At 46.2% G+C, this 19,723-nt stretch overlaps 1 protein-coding gene across 1 annotated transcript in view; it reads right to left on the minus strand.

Moving 5' to 3' along the window:
* The window catches only part of PLCD1 (phospholipase C delta 1), a 103,329-nt gene extending 97,008 nt beyond the window's left edge, over window positions 1-6,321 (minus strand). Inside the window, exon 1 of the mRNA XM_030549982.1 lies at window positions 6,100-6,321. Coding sequence (XP_030405842.1) covers window positions 6,100-6,133 — 34 coding nt within the window. The 5' untranslated portion in view covers window positions 6,134-6,321. The remainder of the gene's footprint in view (window positions 1-6,099) is intronic.
* Window positions 6,322-19,723: the final 13,402 nt, after the last annotated feature.

A 19,723-nucleotide genomic window follows, 5' to 3' on the forward strand; every position in this document is an offset into this window, starting at 1 on the left:
ACTAATACAGCTGTAACAACCAGCGCTGCAAAATTGTAGATGTAGACATACCCAGAGACTAAAAACAGGAGGAGAAAGCTGGCACTCAGATCGACACCCACCACCCTCTGAAAAAATCCCTCCAGGCAACATTCATTTAATGCCAGATTCAGATACTCTTCATCCTGCTGAGTAGCACCTTTCTTTGTGAATAGCCCTACTGAAACCAATGGGACCACTCCCAGAATAAGCTGCCTCTCAGCTACACTAAGGCCTCTTGCCACCACTAGAACAATCCCAAGGAATCTAGAAACTGAGAATCAGGCCTGATGTGAGTGAGGGTTGGAGGATCTGGCCCTAAGACATCACTGTGGAAACCAACATCTATAGAGAAGTGTTTGTCAAAGGGAATGAGAACCGTGGGGAAGAGGAGCTCTCAGCTTTCACAGCACTCCTTTCCCTTGACTGTGGTTCCTTTTGAAGTTTATCAGAGGTCATGTCTACACTGAAAATACTGCATCTATGCCACTGTACCGCTTCAGTGTTGACACTACAATAATGAGGGGGATTCTCTCACCCCTGTAATTAATCCATCTCCACAAGAGACAGTTTCTAGGTTGCCAGAAGAATTCTTCCATTGACCTCATGCTGTCTACACTGGGGTTAGGTTGTTTTAACAATGTCTCTCAGGGGTGTGGATTTTTCAGTCTAGTCCTGAGATATGTAGCTATGTAAGTTTTCAGTGTTGACCAGCCCTTAGTATGTGTCAGGCAGGGTCACTGCAATATTACAGCTATTCAGACTGCCCTGGGAGACATCATTTTTGCCACCCTTGAGGCCAGATTCTTTTGAAGTCAATGGAGTTATACCCATGTAAAACTGTTGCGAGAGGAAAATCTGTATGCAATATTCCTGTTACAGGAACTGAAACAGTCAAGATGCATGTTACAGTACTTCAGACACTCTTAGCCATTGGCAGGGGGTGTAAGTAATTCCCAGGTCATCTCAGTGTTAGGGGGCTAACTTCACCTCTAATCAGCCATCATTCTCTATACACCATAATCTGCACTAGAGCTTTCACACTGTGTTGAGGAAACAATCTAAGAAGACCGAAGGTGACACTTCCTGGGGGTAGTTTTCATTTTTCTTAGTGAATGGTTTGAACATTGGCCTGCTAAACCCAGGGTTGTGGGTTCAATCCTTGAGGGGACCACTTAGGGATCTAGGGCAAAAATCAGTACTTGGTCCTGCTAGTGAAGGCAGGGGGCTGGACTCGATGATCTTTCAAGGTCCCTTCCAGTTCTAGGAGATTGGTATATCTCCAATTATTAAAAAAACAAAAAAAATTACTGCTGGTGAAAGGTGCAGAATTGCTCTCCATGGCCCTACCCACCATCTTCTAGCTAAGCTATGTTACTTACACATCTCCATAAGTTTAAAAGAACCTGCGGCAGAAGAACAAAGAAATTCCTCATCAACAATGCCCTTGGCTTCTCCAGTGTATCCCATGCTTCCAAGGAAAGCAGTGACTTCCAGGCCTGTGATTCTGCTGCTTCACAGTTGTCTGCTTTTAGTTTCACATCCTCTAGTATGCAGAATATGTAACAAGTTCCACCTTGTGGTGACGCTAGGAATAAGCTAATTCATGAAGCAGGTAGTGTGAGTTCTAGCCTCATTTCTCCATTGCAGGTTTGCTTAGACTTAGACTTTCTCTGCCTGTTCCGCTCCTCCCTTCACAACAGCAAATGCGCTTGAGGGTGTTTGTGCTGATCCATTTTGTCTTGTGAGAACTTTAAAGTTTACCCATTGAGCCACGGATGTTCACTTTAAACACCTGCCAGGCCGTTTCAGGGATCACTCTGAATCTGTGGCCACACTGCCACTTTCAAACACTAGCACAGGGTTTGCCTGCAATAAGTAATTTCTCAGTCATTCAAAAACTGCATTTCAGAGCAGTGTTTGAATGCTGCTAGAGGACTGGGTTTTGAATCCTGTTCTCACTTAATATGGTTGAGTGCGTAAGACTTTTGTTCTTGGATGGGGTAATGTGGGAGCACTAAACCAGTTTGGAAAGCTGTTTCATGTAGCAACATTTCACTTCCATTGATGAAACCACATTACTGAAACGTCTCTTAAATTTGTATTGTCAGCTCTCGGAGGCAGGGACTCTTTTTGTTCTGTGTTTGTACAGCACCTAGCACAATGGGGTCATGGTCTGTGTAATAATTCTCCCCAAAACCAGGTTAGATTATTGCTAGCATGGACAGGGCTATGGTTCCGAGCAGGAGGGCTGCTACCAGTTCAAAATATGGCCCTTGTTTGCAGAAACGTTCAGAAGCCCTTCAGTGAACCTGGGGCCTGAGTTTCCAGCAGGCTGGGACCTATGTCTGGTGTTAACTGGGAATCGTGTGAAACTGCACAGTCACTGGAGACAGGGTTATCTACAAGCACCTCATACTTCTCTGTGGCTTTCCTGCAGCCACGCTTGGTTACACCTCTTTCATCGCTGTGTTAGGTGAATTACTCTTTGGTCCCCACATCGTTTGCAATGATGTCTACCAGCTGGGCTGGCCTTAGGGAAAATGTCATCCTGGGGGAATGTGTATTTTGGAACCCCTGGCCTGTGTTGCTTCCTCGGGCCTCCCCACTCCCCATCGCCCCCAGACCGCACTGCCTCTCCCCCACATTGCCCCAAGCTTCCTTCCTCAGCCTCACACTCCAGCCCTGCCCTGCTCCTTGCCTGCATGGCACCCCTCCCTCCGACCACAGCACCCAGGGCAGTCTGCCACACTGCCGACCCGTAAGGCTGGCCCTGCCTGCCAGTGCTGTGCATTCAAGGTCAGCAGTTGAAGATCCTCATCCTGGCCTTCATTGCCCTGCACGATCTCAGCTCTATCTCTGCTCTCCCTTCCCCCTCTCCCCCATTCCTTGCACACCTTCCAACCTTTCCACCTCCTGTCATTGCCTTCTCCCACTCTCAGCAGCTGTATCCCTGCCCCTTTGCATGGAGCAGCCTCCCGACCTACCAAGTGTGCTCCTTCTTCCTCTTCAAGTTCCTCATGAAGGCCCATTCCCCCCCCCATGAATCCACCCTACAGCTCTGCCTTCACACCCTGGCATGCCCGAACTGTTGCCCCATGTATTATTTTTGTCTGTGCTTGGGCCTGGTCTTCACCCTGGGGTCCATGTGCATTTCAGCACCCAGCACAACAGGGTCCCAGTCCCAACTGAGGGCTTTGGGTGCTACCAACACTATTCACTACTAGTCAGAACAGCCCCCGAGGTTAGTTATGTGGGGGTCAGGAATCCTCTCCAGTTTAATAGAGAGTCCTGTTCCCACCCATTCCCTACCCAGAACTAACTGTGCTGCAAAGATCAGCACCATGCCAAACCTTTGGGGTGGTTAAGGGATGGCTGCAGACTACTCAACAGGAACCCCTCTCTGCCTAACAGTGTTAGATTCCAAACAGAACTGGTCCAGTGCCCTAGGTAGAAAAGATAGGGGACTATGACATGTGGCTTCAAGGGTTTAATTCAGGGAGGGGAAGGGGACAATCCTCAGGGCCCTGATGGGGACACGGGAAACAAGAAAGTGAACCATTCAATAAGGATTTTATGAATACTTGTAACTTCTTTACTATTGACTCCCACTCCAGTATTTTTGCTGCAACATAATGCAGTCGCCTTCCTTTAATGTGGCTGCGGCCCTTCACATACAGTGTAGGCCATGTTTTAACTGATGAACTGTGATAGAAACACCAGGTAGAGGCAGAAGAGAAACAATTAATGGATTGCGGAATCTGGCAGATTTCTTGCCCGATAACTGGAGATGGCATTTCACAGAACTAGTAATAAGATAAGATCTCAGCCTTGAGGCGCCTACAGTTGAACCAAACAAGTCCAGACATGAAGCACAGAAAAGTTAATTGATTGGAGCTGTACCGGTGTAACTGGCAAAACTGGACCAGTCCAGCTCTCCGCCCATCTCTACTCAACAAACCAGCCTACAAATTCACTGAGCACACTCACTAGCTTGTAATACATGTATTGGACTTTTATGGCTTTTTAGTCTGGACGATCTCTTGAATGTCTTTAGAGGCATAGTGTTAAAGGCCAGAAGAGACCCCCCCATATCATCCAATCTGACCTCCTGTATATAACAGGCCACCAACACCACCCAGCACCTGCTGGCTATCCTTTAGTACCAACATTAGACCAATGTATTACAGCCCATAGGAGACTAAACTATTGTATGCCGCAGGTAGAGAACTGATTAAGTAAAATATACCCAGATAATTTTTTAAGAACCACTGGATTAATTAAGCTCAGACTTATTCTGTGCTTGTTGTTTCTTCTGATGGTCTTCTCCTTGTTAATTATTTTAATTTTGTAACATACATTAATTACCACATCTCCACTAGACCCAGATTTAGAAACAGCAAGAGCCTCAACGTCTATCTGCCACACTACCAACCCGTTTTACAATGCACCTATCACCAGAGAGTTTGTGCAGTTTAGACACTTTGACATACATGATGGGTCAATATTTCCCCTGATTCTGCACACAGGTAAGCATGTGAGTAATTCTGCTCACCTGAGCAGTTTGGCATGTGAAGGTACTGCTGTGTTTGTGTGTGTGCATGAAAGGGCTCTAATCTTAAGAATTGCCATTTTAAAAAAAGTGCTAAGATTATGCAATATTTACTTCTTTTTTGCTTTAGACAAGCAGTGAAGAATACAAACAGCCACTGAAATCCTGCCTAACAACTAGCCAGTTCCAAAGACTGAATAATAGCCACTTAAAAATGACCTAGAAGTCAGAATGGGAATGATTCCTAATAGTTCCAGATGCCTTCCTCTCCTTTCTTTTCCCTGATGAGTTGCATAACGAATAATTCCCCTGCAATGACTAGCATTAACCCCGATTTCACCCCACCGATGGATTTATAACATCTGACAACACTGGAGAAAAGATATCCTGAGCATGTGGGACCTACCCCTATTTCTCTCGTTGAAAACGAATGATTATATTTAATGCCACAGATATGCATGGCACTTATTCATTTATCTATCTATCTATATATTTCAGTTTAAATTGCCTCTATAACAAGAGATCACCTACACAGATGCCTTTGAAAAAGAATAGGCACTTGAATACACTCTTTCAATTACTACTAGATCATAATGTCCCATTACAGTACATAAGCCATAGGTATGCATGGTGCTTATCTGTTTCTGCTCATTAAAGAGAATAAAATAACATGAAGTGGTAACATAATAACATAGTAAAGTTGGGGAAGGGAATAAGGGAGTTCTGATTAACTCCTCTTCCTGTTATCAAGCTCCTAGTTGCTGTAAATACATAGATTCAGACCACATAAGTCTCCCTCACTGGAAACGAGGAGATTTCTTCATTTTAGATACATTTTTAAAGTAGCTTTTATCCTGAATGGGAAGCAGCTCCTCAGGTGGTGTGAACGGTCATAGTTCCAGTGATTTCAAAGGGGCTAGGACAGTTTACACCAGCTGAGGATCTGTCCTGTCCCATTGTCTCAAGCCACATCTACACTACGCATCTTTTAGCAACACAGCTGTGCTGCTCCGGCCATGCCGCTAAAAGGTGCGCAGTGTAGCCGCTCTTTGTCAGCAGGAGAGAGGACTCCCGCCAACAAAATAAATCCACCCCCAACAAGAGCAGCACTGTCCACACCGGTGCTTTTCTTTAGTAAAACTTTTCACGTTGGGGTGGGGGTTCACACCCCTGAATGACAAAAGTTTTACGGACAAAAGTGCAGTGTAGACAAAGCCTCAGTCTCATCATGAAGAAATTTTAGTGTGTTTCAAAAGGATAGTTGAAGCATAACTTTTTGGAATCTTCCATTCATATTATCACAGCTCCACATCCTTGAAACACCTTCCAACAAACATAAATAACCCCAATGAAAACGAAATAACAGTTGTTTCCTAGGTGTAAGGTTTGACCAGTGACACATCACTGTAACATTACTCACTGCAACGGTTCTGTATAAAGTTTTACACACACGCACACACACCCTTCTGGAAGAGTTAGAAGACGTCCTGCAAATACATAGATTTTTATAGTCTCAACTATTGACTTACTATTGCAAGGAAAGAAACTGCCATTGTATTCCATTGTGGGGAAAAGTGCAGATGTGAAGAAGCAGCAAAGAGCTAGTGGAACAGATGTGCCCAGATGCTGGAACGTGACTTGGTGTGGGAGCCTGATGTGCCAGGCTCACTCTGTTTTCTGTCCTCGTGACAAGTTCGTTAGCCAGGCTGGTTGGTATCACTGGACCCTCACTTTGCATGGACGTATTCCTCTGCACGGGTGACTCATTTATTTCTCTGTTGCAGCAGAGAGCTGCTACAGCCACAACACAGAGAATGATTATGAGATGCCAAGAGCCCAAATGCCTGCTCTGCACACAGCACAAACCCCTCCCAGCTCTCAAGTCTCTGCCTGCAGCTGAAATCTAGGCCTCCACCCATTGGTTCATCCCAGCCCTGTTTCTGCTGTGGCTGAGATTGGCAGAAACACCCTTTCATTCACTGTCTGCTCTTTTCAGAGACATTTGCGGTTCACAGAAGAAAGTGGATGCCACAAAACTATCCCAGAGGGTAAGAGGCCCCCAATCCAGAGAAAGACACTTACAGAAGCCAAGGCCTGGGCAGTAAGACTAAACGGGTTGTCAGGAGAAATTACATTCTGCAGAGGGAGTAAAAGTGTATGGAACAAATTGCCAAGAGCAGAAATAGAATCTGCAAACCACAAGCACACTCAGAATAGACACAGGAACTCAGAGATGGGAGACTGTACAGGCTATAAATTCTAAACACAGAAGTGGAATGTAGAAGGACTCTGCCCTGCCCCAAAATTTTACTCTGTTAAATTGATTTTCTACAGACGTCTTTCCCTGTTCTTGAGTTACATTTTGGTCTACAACAGAAAGGCACTGCTTGCATGGTGAGAGTAGAGCACTCCAGTTTGGGGGGAAACCTCCCCTAAAAAACAAATTGTTTTTTAATCAGGGGCATTTGGATTCAAAACTAGAAGAGATACAGTGCAAGAGCCTCAGCTGGTATAAATTGGCATAGATTTATAGCCATCAATGGAACTTTGCCAGTTTGCCGCAGCTGAAGATCTGGGACACAGATGTTGAAAACAAGTGATATTAGCTCACTTAGCCCTGGTCTGCACTGCGGGGGAGGGGTGGGATATCAATCTAAGTTACGCAACTTCAGCTACGTGAATAACGTCGCTGAAGTCGATGCACGTAGATTGACTTACCGTGGTGTCTTCACCACGGTGAGTCAACTGCTGCTGCTCCCCCGTCGCCTCTCGTGGCGCTGGAGTACAGGAGTCGATGGGAGAGGGCTCAGGAGTTGATTTATCGTGTCTAGACTAGACATGATAAATTGATCCTCACTGGATAGATCACTGCTCGCCGATCTGGCGGGTAGTGTAGACATACCCCTACTCCCTCCCCTCCCATTTTTGCTATTTTCTACTTGAAAAGAGGATCAAGGTAAAAAAGTGGCAAAGCCCAGCCAAAAAATAAAACAACACAAAAAGAGAAAGTTTTCAAAACAAAATGAGTATTCTCATTTCCATTTACCTTTTCTTTTTGGTCAAGAAAAGGAAAAATTTTAAGCAAATTGAAAATTTTCATTTTGGTCAACAAGTCATTTTTTTGTCAAAAAAAAACTTTTAGATGAACCATTTTCAACCAGCTCTCTGAATCATTCTTACTTGTCTTTCTACTGCAGTAGCACCTGGGAGTCCATTGTGCTAGGTCCTGCACAAACACAGAACACAAAGAAAGTCCTGCCACAAAGAATTTATAATCTAGATCTTAACCAAGCTGTAGACATTTAGCTCCTTCACTGCCTTTCTACAAACCAGTCCTCCCATCTCCTTGCTGTTGTTACTATTTTTATTATATATTATCATCCATACGCCCACCATTAGCCAGACATTTTTCAAACACTCAAGAAGGACTGTCTCTGGTCTGAGGACCCCACCGTTTCAGAATGAATATGGAGATATCGGCTGGGGAAGGGGAATAGGCAATTTATATACGAGTCAGCTAGTTTCATCATAGGGAACATGGCAGACATGGGTCTTGATATAGACAGGGTCAGGGCTTTACAGATGTGCTCGGGGAAGTTCTATCACATATATTGTGGGCCTTGTGGAAGAAAGCACAGAGGTGATTGCACAAGAAACTAACAAATGGGCAAAGAAGCTTGGGAACATTAGTGGAGCGGAAGTGATGGGGGCAACACAATCTCGACAAGTGGGGATAAGTGAAGAGGAGCAGAGTTTTTTCAAAGTGGTCACATGAAACTTAAATGATGTTGTCATTTTGCTGTTTTCTGTTTCTCTCCAGTTACCACTATCTCTCTGGTAAATTAGTGCCCAGAACAGTATTCCAGAAATAGTCACACCACAGCAGTGCAGAGAATGATTACATTTGGGGTAGGGCTCCCTCAGATCCAGCCCACATGCTCCTGGTCCTCTCAAGATCAACAGAATTCATGTACGTGAATGAAACTGTTTGAGTTTCTGTGCTGTCATCCCTTGAGATGAATGGAGGATGCACGGCACTTTGAAGGGCTTCAGGAACCAGTGGTACCAGAAAGGAGAAGATTAAATTGTGCATGATTCAGGCAATTCACTAACTCACAGCCTTATGGGTATGTTTTGTCTCCTTGGTGAACACAAACATAACACCATGAGGCTAGCAGGAGTTATACATGCAAACTCAGGGCAAAATAGACCAACAAGAAAATAACCCACTTAGGGCCCAAGTTCTGACCTCAAATAAAGGAAAGCAACGGGAGTTGTACCTGTATATCTAGAGTAGGGTCGCAACCTTTCAGAAGTGCTGTGCCGAGTCTTCATTTATTCACTCTAATTTAAGGTTTTGCATGCCAGTAATATATTTTAATGTTTTTAGAAGGTCTCCTTCTATAAGTCTATAATATATAACTAAACTATTGTTGTATGTAAATAAGGTTTTTTAAATGTTTAAGAAACTTCATTTAAAATTAAATTAAAATGTAGAGCCCCCCAGACTGGTGGCCAGGAGCTGGGCAGTGTGAGTGCCATTGAAAATCAACTCGCGTCCCGCCTTCGGCACATGTGCCATAGGTTGCGTACCCCTGATCTAAAGGATAGGCCTATGGTGTCCAAACTTCAGAAGCTGGGACAATATACTTACATAATTAAGCCTTACAGCTGATTGCAAGCACGTGGGATGCTGCGTACCTCTCAGCTGGCCCTCATTTCAAAAGAGGACACTCCTTTTAGTCCCAGCATTACTTGCCTTCCATGCACATATGGGGTTCCCCTTCTTCGTTTGTGGAAAATAATTTATGTCAGATATAAAGAATTAGGAAACTGAGGAGATGGACGGAGCCATTTACAATAATGGAAGGAATTCAACAGCAATTTAAGATTCCTCCATAAATGAAATCTGTGTGACTGTCATTTTGGGTCTTTGTCACACATTGCCTCATGCATCCAACGAAGTGGGTATTCACCCAGGAAAGCTCATGCTCCAATACGTCTGTTAGTCTATAAGGTGCCACAGGACTCTTTGCTGCTTTTACAGATCCAGACTAACACGGCTACCCCTCTGATATTTGTCACACCTTGCGTTCCACATTTGGGCTTTGGCTGGTGAAGAGGTATGAATTTAAGAAACACAATGAAACGTTGAGAACACTGTTCTTCATCTGGCTGAACCTGTATTAGAACAGGATGAGAGCCAATTTAATGTCACCGACACATTAGCGCAATGGCAGCCATCACCAGAAAGCTCCAAGAGAATGTGTTTGTTTTTCGTAATTCATTTCAATTCACAGTTAACAGAGGCTGAGAAATACTTCCCACTGGGGGCCGAGTACTATCGGTTCTTTCCTGATCTTTAAAGCTTCATCTTCAAACTGCTAGCCCCATTCTGAATGCAGTTAAAGTTGGCTCTTGTGCTAACCTTTCCACTCTCTAAAGATACTAGGTGTTCAAATACCCAGCTCCTATACTATGACTCTGATATAAATATCTAGCAAGGTAGATAGGTAAATACTAAGATTCAGCCATTAACATAGCATATGGCTTTGGTAACATTCACAGAAACCAGCACCAGTGTAGTTTCTTGAATAAGCCAGCAGGCAGCACTGGTTGTGGAGATGGGTCAACATCTGAGAGATCAAGCATGTCCATCTTCAAGAAGAGTGAATGGACCACAGGACTGGAAATTGGATGAAGATTATTTTACCCCTGGATAGACTCTTCAAATACAGAACAAGTTAGTAGCAACCAAAAGTCGTTCATTCCCACCAGACAGCCTCTCAATGGCTTATTGCATTTGCAATGAATTTGTGGCCTCAGTCCTTTTCCTGAGGAGCAACATGGACTTAATTTTCAGAGCTGCTGAATGCCTCCTCCTCCCACTGTCTTTTGCTGGAGTTATGGGTAGTCACGACATCTCTGGAAGCTAGGTCTCAAACGTCTATATCACAAAACGTCACTACCACAATTAGGACTGAGTTATGTGCTGGCAGTCTCAGAAGTGTATATATGTGTGACCTTCGTTACAGCTCCACCATACATACTCCACATTACCACGTATCATTGTTTTCTAGGAAGCTTCCATCTTCATAGAATCATAGAAGATAGAAATGGAAAAGACATGTGGCTTGGTCATCGGGTCCATCTCCCACCCGTGCAGGATTGCTCTGGTCTGACTTACAGGGAACTGAGAAAGCACCTGGCATTGCTCTCTAGTGCAGTGGTTCTCAACCAGGAGTCTGGGGCCCCCTGGGGGGCCGCAGCCAGGTTTATGGGGGGCCATCAAGCAGAGCCAGTATTAGACTCACTGGGGCCAAAGCTTCACCACATGGGGCTGAAGTCCACAGCCTTAAACCCTGCCACCCGAGGCTGAAGCCAAACTTAGTTTGCGGAGGCCCCTGTGGCATGGGGCCCTGGGCAATTGCCCTGCTTGCGACCCCTTAATGCTGGCTCCGGCTTTTATATGCAGAAAACCAGTTGTTGTGGCACAGATAGGCCATGGAGTTTTTATAGCATGTTGGGGGGGCCTCAGAAAGAAAAAGGTTGAGAACCCCTGGTCTAGTGATCTCTCTTGGGCTAACTGGAGGATTGCTGTGTGGACTTGGGAGGGATTTTCACCAGGCCAAAAGGAGGGGCACTGTGCCATAGTGAAGGGAGAGGGAGGATATGGGAAGAATCCTCAGGGTGTGGAGGTCTCCTTCCTACTGCAACCAGTCAAAAAACAAAAAGTTGGCATAGTTGGGCCTATCCACCAACATGGGCCCAGCCCAGCCCTGCCCTGCTCTGACAATAAGATGAAATCCTGAATTCCATAATACTTCAATAAATCACTTCGGGGAGCTACATTTGTTCGCTTTGGTGTCCTGTGCACACTCCAGATGCACCCAAAATCTCATGGTGAGCAATGGCCTTAAAGCTGAGTGCAGCTATGCCTCCCACCACAGTGTTTTATGCACATGTTAGGGCACTCTATTTAATAAATCCCAGTGAGCTGGCATTCTATGGCTGTGAAGTGACCTTCCTTCCCTTCCTTTGTTGCCATCGCATTTAGTCCCAGAATCATCTTTCCTGGCCAAAGAGGAAGGTATGGAATTCCCCAGGGTCTACTGGCAGTGCTCCTCAAACTGCGTCTCTGTTCCCCTACTCAAGGCCGTGTGCTCTGCCTTCATGGCACTGCCAGCCTCTGCCAGCTCTAGAGTTGGTGATTAAACCCTGCAATATACCCATCTCACATTGACCCATCTCCAGAGCTTGATGTAAGATCCACCCCTTCCCTCCAGCCCTTTGTCAGTAAGAAGGGCTGGGTTGGAGATGAGGAAGAAGAAAGAAATATAGTAACAATAAAAATGACAACAGCAACTGAATAATGGCACCTGACTCAAGGAGAGGAAAGCCCTTTGCATGCAGTTCTTATGTGATTCTTCATTCTCTATCTAGCACAAGATTGTGCAATCTTCACTCACAAGGAAAATGGCTGCCGGATCAGGACTCAAAATACTACATTGATGGACCAGGAACCAATCATTTACACTCTCCATATCTTCTGGTCATCACTAGGGCCCTACCAAATTCACAGCCATGAAAAACATGTCACGGACCATGAAATTTGGTCTTCCCCCCACCTGGTGAAATCTAGTCTTTTGTGTGCTTTTACCCTATAGTATACAGATTTCATGGGGGAGACCAGCGTTTCTCAAATTGTGGGTCTTTACCTAAAAGGGAGGTGCATGGGGGTTGCAAGGTTATTTTAGGGGCATTGTGGTATTGCCATCCTTACTTCTGCACTGCCTTCAGAGCTGGGCGGCTGGAGAGTGGTGGCTGTTGGCCAGGTGCCCAGCTCTGAATGCAGCACCCTGCCAGCAGCAGCACAGAAGTAAGGGCGGCAATATCATACCATGCCACCCTTACTTCTCTGCTGCTGCCTTCAGAGCTGGGCGGACAGAGAGTGGTGGCTACTGACTGAGGCCCCAGCATTGCAGGTTCCAGCGGAGAAGTAAGGTGGTAATACCATACCTCCCGGCCAGCAGCCACCACTCTCCAGCTGCCCACCTCTGAAGGAAGCACTGCTGACAGCAGCAGCACAGAAGTAAGACTAGCAATACTGCAATCCCCCCCTAAAAAAATCTTGTGATTCCCCCCACAAGTCCTTTTTGGGTCAGGACCCCTACCATTACAACACTGTGAAATTTCAGATTTAAATAGATGAAATCATGAAATTTACAATTTTAAAAATTCTATGACCATGAAATTGATCAAAATGGATCGTGAATTTGGTAGCGCCCTAGTTCTCACCCGTACATTTATGCCTGTTCTCTGTGCATCACATCGCTGTTGTGTTTTCCAGCTCTCTGCAGAATACATTGGGCAGTAAAACACATGACAAGAGGAGGAGAGATGGTTTAAGTACATCACTGCTTTTCTTAGGGATTATCATACAATGATTCACTCAGTCATTCATCATGAATTATGCAATCATTCCCTAGTAAATAATGTCAATATACTGAATTACTCTTCCACCATTATTTGTCTTATATTAAAGTGAGCATTAATAGAACCCATCCCAGTTACAGAAGACACATAGTAGTAATAGGCTACGTATCCATTCTCTGCAAGTGCAGCAGGATAGTTCCTTCCAGTACTCCAAATCGGTTTTAAATGACTCAGGCAATACACTTTCCATTCCCACTCTTGAGAGACTATCCCACAGTCTAACAGATCTCATTGACAAACTGAACACACACTGTATTCTAAGGCTTACAGTACATGTAGTAAGGCATACACAGCCAGTGTGCCCAGACAACACACACCAGTATAATAGCTACACCAGCTTTAGAAATGGTGCCACATGCTCGCCTTTCTCTGCCTGGCTAGCTCTGCTGACCAAAGATGAGACAGGGGAAGTGGTCATGGCTCCACCCTCACACAACCTCTTTCCATCGCTTTGACAGAGGTAGGAGCCACAAGGTTGCTAAGGGTGGAGCAAGACCTGCATTCCTCAGCCCCACATTGGGCACAGGGTCACTGGAGGGGGAAGAGTTTCTTTGTGCAGCTGCCAGCCAAAATCTGGCCCACTGTCTGATAGGGCAGGAGTTACAGCTTCTGTGGAAACCATCGCCTTGATTTTTCTGATGTTTATGGCCTTAACATCTCAGCTCCATCACCCAGACCTGGTTCTGAATCCTGTGCAAAAACAGTTCCTGCATAAACCCTGGAAGGTGTTCACTCGATGCTGAGTGCTAAGGGGCTGTGTTCCCCAGGGAACATTTCTGGAGATGGAGAGAGGCATTGGTCTTCAACATTGATAATAAATCCCTTAACACACACTGGTCTTCAAGCACGGTGCTCTCCTTGATTCTCACAAACAGGCCATTTCTACAGCCAGAACTTCTGGCTTTTGCTGGGGACAGCCCCATTCCCCCAGCGGCCTCCAGAATCAAGGAGGCATAAAGATGGCACACAGCTATTCTTGTTCCCACATATTCCATGGCTCAGTTCATCCACAGCCAAGAGTTAGGGCTAAAAACTCCATGACAGAGACAGAAAGAGAAAATAGTGACTCGTTCAGTAATAATCTCCATCTGGAGTGAAGCTCAAAATGGTAACAGGATGGGAATTCTCTACCTTGAAAGGTGAAATAAACATAGGAAACAGAAAGACAACATCTCCTTTTGGTTACACCACAGCGAGTAGGCCAGATTCTGATCTCATTTACAATAGTGTCAATCCAGAGTCACGCCACAGAAATCAGTGGAGTTATTCCAGATTTTACCCAGTGTAACTCAGATCAGAATCTGATTTACTGTGTTTAAGCATTGCTATTTCAGAGCATGAATGGACCACAATCTCAGCCATTGCGTAATCAGCCAAAGAGGTTACTGTGAGCTCTAACAGACTGCTTTTCTTGCTCAATTTCATCTGCCAATTTAAAATGCTCAGAAAGGAATTTGCAAAAACAGAGGTTTAAAAACATCCAGTTTGAACCTTAACTTCCCAGTTCTCAGTGTAGAAATTGACTCTTTTTCCCAATGTGATTAGGAGGGAAGATCAGGGTATTTGCAGTGCCTGGTTAACATATACTGTAGGTTTACAGTTGGCTGCCCAAGTCACTTCTACTGCAACCCCAAAGACTGTGAGGACAGTGTTACAAATTTTACTAAGGATAATGTTCTAAACCTTGATTAGCCTGACATATGCAGTGGAAAGGAGACCAGAGTAACCTTTGTGGAGATTGGGGCAGGATCTGTGTAAAAAGGCCCCCACCACCTACCTAGCTTCCCATACTCACTGTAATGATAAATTCCTCAATCAAATAGGGAATGTGCAGGGTAAAGGACAGCTAACCTCACCTCTTGGCACATTCCATGTAGACACAGGTTAAATCAGGGACAATCCACCCATGGGAAGCCAGATGCTTATGGAATTTAAAGGGAAGGAGGGTTGTTGTGCTTTTATTTAGAGGCAAACTCTAAACCACAATGAAACTCAAATTAAGCAGAGATTGATGTGTTGATCTGATGAAGGCCTGAGGAATGTGTTTGCTGAATGACACTTATAGGAAGAAGTTCTTTATCCTCTCAAAGGAATGTGACATTTCAGGATAACCAGGTATTTCCTAAGGAGAAGGTGCCTCCTGGCTGCCTCCACCCACCCCTCATTCTTGCCCACACACCCTCACCACCAAAAAGTTCCCTATTGCCTTGTGGTGACTGCGTTCTTTTCTCTGTGTAAGTGGGGGAATGGTCTCGCTATTGTGCGGAAATTTCCTGGCTTATGCACTACCTGGGTGAAATTGGCTAGCGAAAGGATCTGAGTCCTCGAGCCCACTCCTTTTACCTGAGGTCTGCCTGACCTCAGAGACTCACCTTCCACTCTCCTATGTGGCAGGGCTGGTGCTCGACAACCCCTAGTCTTGTCATGGTCACTTAGGCCAGGGGCTAGGGCAGAGGTGAGCAAACTATGGCTTGCGGGACCATCCTGCCCAGTCCATGAGCTCCCGGATGGGGAGGCTAGCCCCTGGCCCCTTCCCCGCATCCTCAGCTCACCGTGCCGCCAGCGAGGGGGTTGGATACAGGGTGGGGTCCCAGGGGCGGCGGTTAGGGGTGGGGGTCCTGGGAGGGGGAAATCAGAGGACAGGGAGCAGGGGGGGTTGGATGGGGGTGGGGTCCCAGGGGTCAGTTACAGGCAGGGGGCCCCAGGAGGGAGCGGTCAGGAGACAATGAGCAGGGAGGATTGGATGGGTCTGGGGTTTTGAGGGGGGCAGTCAGGGGGCAGGAAGAGAGAGGAGGCAGATAGGGGGTGGGGGCCAGGCTGTTTGGGGAGGCACAGCCTTCCCTACCCAGCCTTCCATACAGTTTTGCAACCCCGATGTGGCCCTCAAGCTAAAAAGTTTGCCCACCCCTGGGCTGGGGTGTCCCCACTTTGGGATACTCTCCCACCCAGTGACCTGGGACAATTAAATACCACCCCCCGGGTGCTTCTAGGAGGCAGTACTTCCCCTCTCGCAAGCACAGAGTCTGAGTGTAGCAAAATCCTTTTAATAAAAGATGGAAACAATGTGGCATACAGTTAGAGAAACACGACAAACAGTATTTATAACACAAACCATAAGCAAAAGACCCATCCTCAAGCTAGTTTGGCAGTGTCCTTTTCCCTTTAGGGTCTTAAATCCAACCCAAAAGATCACCCCAAAGTCCCAAAAGTCCAACACCCCAAGAGTCTCTTGAGTCCAGCAACCCAAAAATCCCCCCCAAAGTCCAACAACCCAAAAGTCTCTGTCCCTGGTCAGTGCAGTCCCAGAATTCAAAAGTTTATCTGCAGAGGTCTACACCCACCCCCTGCCCAAGCTGGGTGGAAATGGTGGTGGGAGAGAAAGGGGCACACAGAGGGTTAAGGGGCACCTTATGTGGTCCAAGGCTGATTGCCCCACCTCTCCATGGGGTTCTGCTGCAGCCTTCCCCACAAGCCACTCCCACCATCCTCACGAACTGCTCCACTCTGCACCACTTCACTCCACTTACCCTCCCATGGGCCACTCCAACCATCCTGCAAACTGCTCTGCTCCATTCGCCATCCCATGGGCTGCTCCAAACATCCCACAAACTGCTCTGCTCTGCCAGCTACTTAGCAATATATCTTCAGGCTCACCCACTAGTTAACACAGCACTCAACAATTTCAGCTCTTACTGATTTCTGCTTGCAGTAGAGGAGCCCCAGTACTGGTGCACCATTAGCCCAAGGTGCATTCAGCACAGTAGCCTGTAACTAGACCCTTAATGGACTCAAAATTAACATTACTATTCAACAGTGGAAAGACTACAATGGCTGTTTCAGCACCCAGACCATCAAATACATATCTCCTCAAACTCACTCTCTCAATTCACTGGGTTTTGGAACCCATGTCCCTTGTCTAGCGAGTGCTACTTAGTTGATGGTGAGTGCCTCTGTCATAAAACAGTTCCACTGGCCTTGATTCACATAATCAGGGTAACAATACTTTATTCTTCCTGCCCCAATAACAGAGAAACTGGGGATCCCACAGCAGCCAAAGGGACCATTTGGGGCAGCTGTGGGCTCATGCTAGGTGGGGTGGGTATGCCTATGCAAAGAAGACCAGCCCCTGAAGTTCTTTTCCACACTCACCACAATTCACCATCAGATGTCAGGGTAGAGCTCATCCTGACTCTGCTTACATACTGAAAATATGTTCTTCAACTGTGTCTAGGGACTGGTCACCAGCAAAGATGAAAATCAGGTTTTCTGTCAGACAAGAGATGTTTGTCTATCTATCTATGTTTCTGTGCAAATTGAGTATTGTCTTATTCATAGGGGTTCCCTTATCACGAGTCTGAAATTAATGCAAATGAAGGATTGGAAGAACTTCAAAGAAAGAAACTAATCCTAAAACAAAAATAGGGAGTGGGGGAAAGAACCCTATCTGGTGGTGCAGATCAAGGGTTTGCTCCACTCTATTTGGAGGGCAAAGAAGACACAGCTCATTCGTCACTGACCAAGTAAAAGGACAGTGAGTTTGCTTCATGAAAAAGGGGTCTCAACCAGGCTTGGTTGAAAATGCTGGAGAGAACTTTGTGTGAGATAAGCTTCTTTAGATAGGAGTGGTAACCTGTAAGTTCAGTTTAGTCTCTTGAAAGTGTGTTATGATTTCTTTTTATATGTAACTGTTTGTTTCCGATAGTCTTACTCACTATCACTGGAATCTCTGTTCTTTGATAATAAATGTTTATTTTGCTTTTTGCTATAAATAGATCTCAGTGCTGTGGTGTTAAGCAAAGTGGTGATCTTGAGTTGAATCTTACTAGCTGGTAGGTACTGCTTCTGTGGGAACAGCATGCCTGGTCATTCTGTAAGTTCAGTGGATAAGGGGCTAGATGCTACAGGAAACCCTCAGAGGTCTCAGGAGTTAGGGTGTGCCTGCTCCTAGCCTGCACAGACAGAGCAAGGACTGCAGAGGCCTGGAAGGCAGTGCTTGCGTTACCAGAAGCTGTTCATTTATGGGAGCTGACCCACAGCAAGCCTACACCACATCACTTTACAGTAAGGGCAGGTAGTGGGGAGACACCTCACAACCCTAGGTATCCCCGGGGAGTGTCACAGATGTGAGAAGCTCCAGCCCTGTAGCAAATGTGAGCCCTGCCTGGGAGAACCCCTTCTCATTGGCTGCCTTCCCTACTGTCATGCCTCTTGAGGCTGGGCAATCAATCAGAGCAGCTGAAGGAAGAGCTCTCTTCTCCCCTGCCGCCCCCCCAAAAAACCCCAAAGGCATTCCCATGAGGGGGAGGGCGAAGCAGAAATTGCTAAAGCCCCTTTATATATATATTTTTAATTTTATTTGGGGGACATTCTTGTTATTTCATTTTATCCATTTCCTCTCCTCTTCCCTGGGGAAGGGGTCTGTTTCTGCCTCGGGGGGGTGGGGGGGATCTCCAGTATGGGGTGGGTCTGGTACTGATCCCAGGGGGATGGGAGGTCCTAGGGGGTGTTTCAGAATAAGTTCACTCCACATTCACTCTGCAGCAGCAGCTTCTGTCCCATGAGGCAGGGCTGAGCTCCCTGCTCTGGGTGTTGTAACCCAGTGTACAGGGCCATTCACTCAAATTTGGCCCAGACAATACTGAGTGGTGCTGCAACCCCGTGGTGTCATTTCACCACACCTGGAGCAGGGAGTTCCACAGGCACTGCTGCTGCAGGGTGTTTTTATTTATTTATTTATTTCATTTTAATGATTTTAATTTTAAAATTTTTTTAAAATGTCATGTTATATCGCATTTGCGAAAAACACGGGGTTCTGGCAATAGCCCAGCAGATTAGGACAGTTCTACTCCCTCTGCATCCCTTCCCTCACATGAGCAATGAAGGATGCAGAATGGCACCTCTGTTCATCTCCTACCACTCCCGCAACACCCAGCCTGGGATGTAGTATGGGGTAAGGATCCCCTGGAGTTTCTCACACACACACGCACGCACGCACACACCCTCCAGCCTGGAAGAGGGGAGGGGACTGCACAGCAAGCACACCCTCCCCCCGAACCTAGTCTGCAAGAGGAAGGGGTGAAGAACCCCAGGAGAAGCAAAAGTGAGTTTGGAGGTCCAAACTGATGGGAGGGTTGGGAAGTCCAGGATTGTTGAGGCAACTGGAGGAGAGGATTGATTTGAAGGTTGGGAGCCAATTAATTGCTGGGCAGAGGATGGGCAGACATGGAAGTGAGAGCTGCAGCTGGGGCTGAAATCACCTTTAACTAGGTAAGCAGAGTCAGGAAGAGCCCTACCCTGACATCTGGTGGTGAATTATGGGGAGTGTGGAAGGGAATTTTAGGTATTTGCATTGGCACACTCACTCCACCTAGCATAGCCCACGGCAGCCTGGGATGGTTATTTTGACAGCTCTGGGATCCCCAATTTCTTTGTTATTGGGGCAGGAAGAATAAAGTGGTGTTACCCTGACTATGTGAATGAGGAACTATGAGACTGCTTTATGACAGAAATGACTCAACTTCAATTAAGTAGCACTTGCTAGACAAGGGACATGGGTTCCAATGCCCAGTGAACTGAGGGAGGTTGGGGCTTGCCTGTAGGTCTGGAGTAGCAATTGCACAGCTGCCTCTCTCAAAGAGCAGAGCTAATTTTGATTCC

The sequence above is a fragment of the Gopherus evgoodei genome, chromosome 2 (assembly GCF_007399415.2).
Source record: "Gopherus evgoodei ecotype Sinaloan lineage chromosome 2, rGopEvg1_v1.p, whole genome shotgun sequence".
Lineage (NCBI taxonomy): Eukaryota > Metazoa > Chordata > Testudines > Testudinidae > Gopherus > Gopherus evgoodei.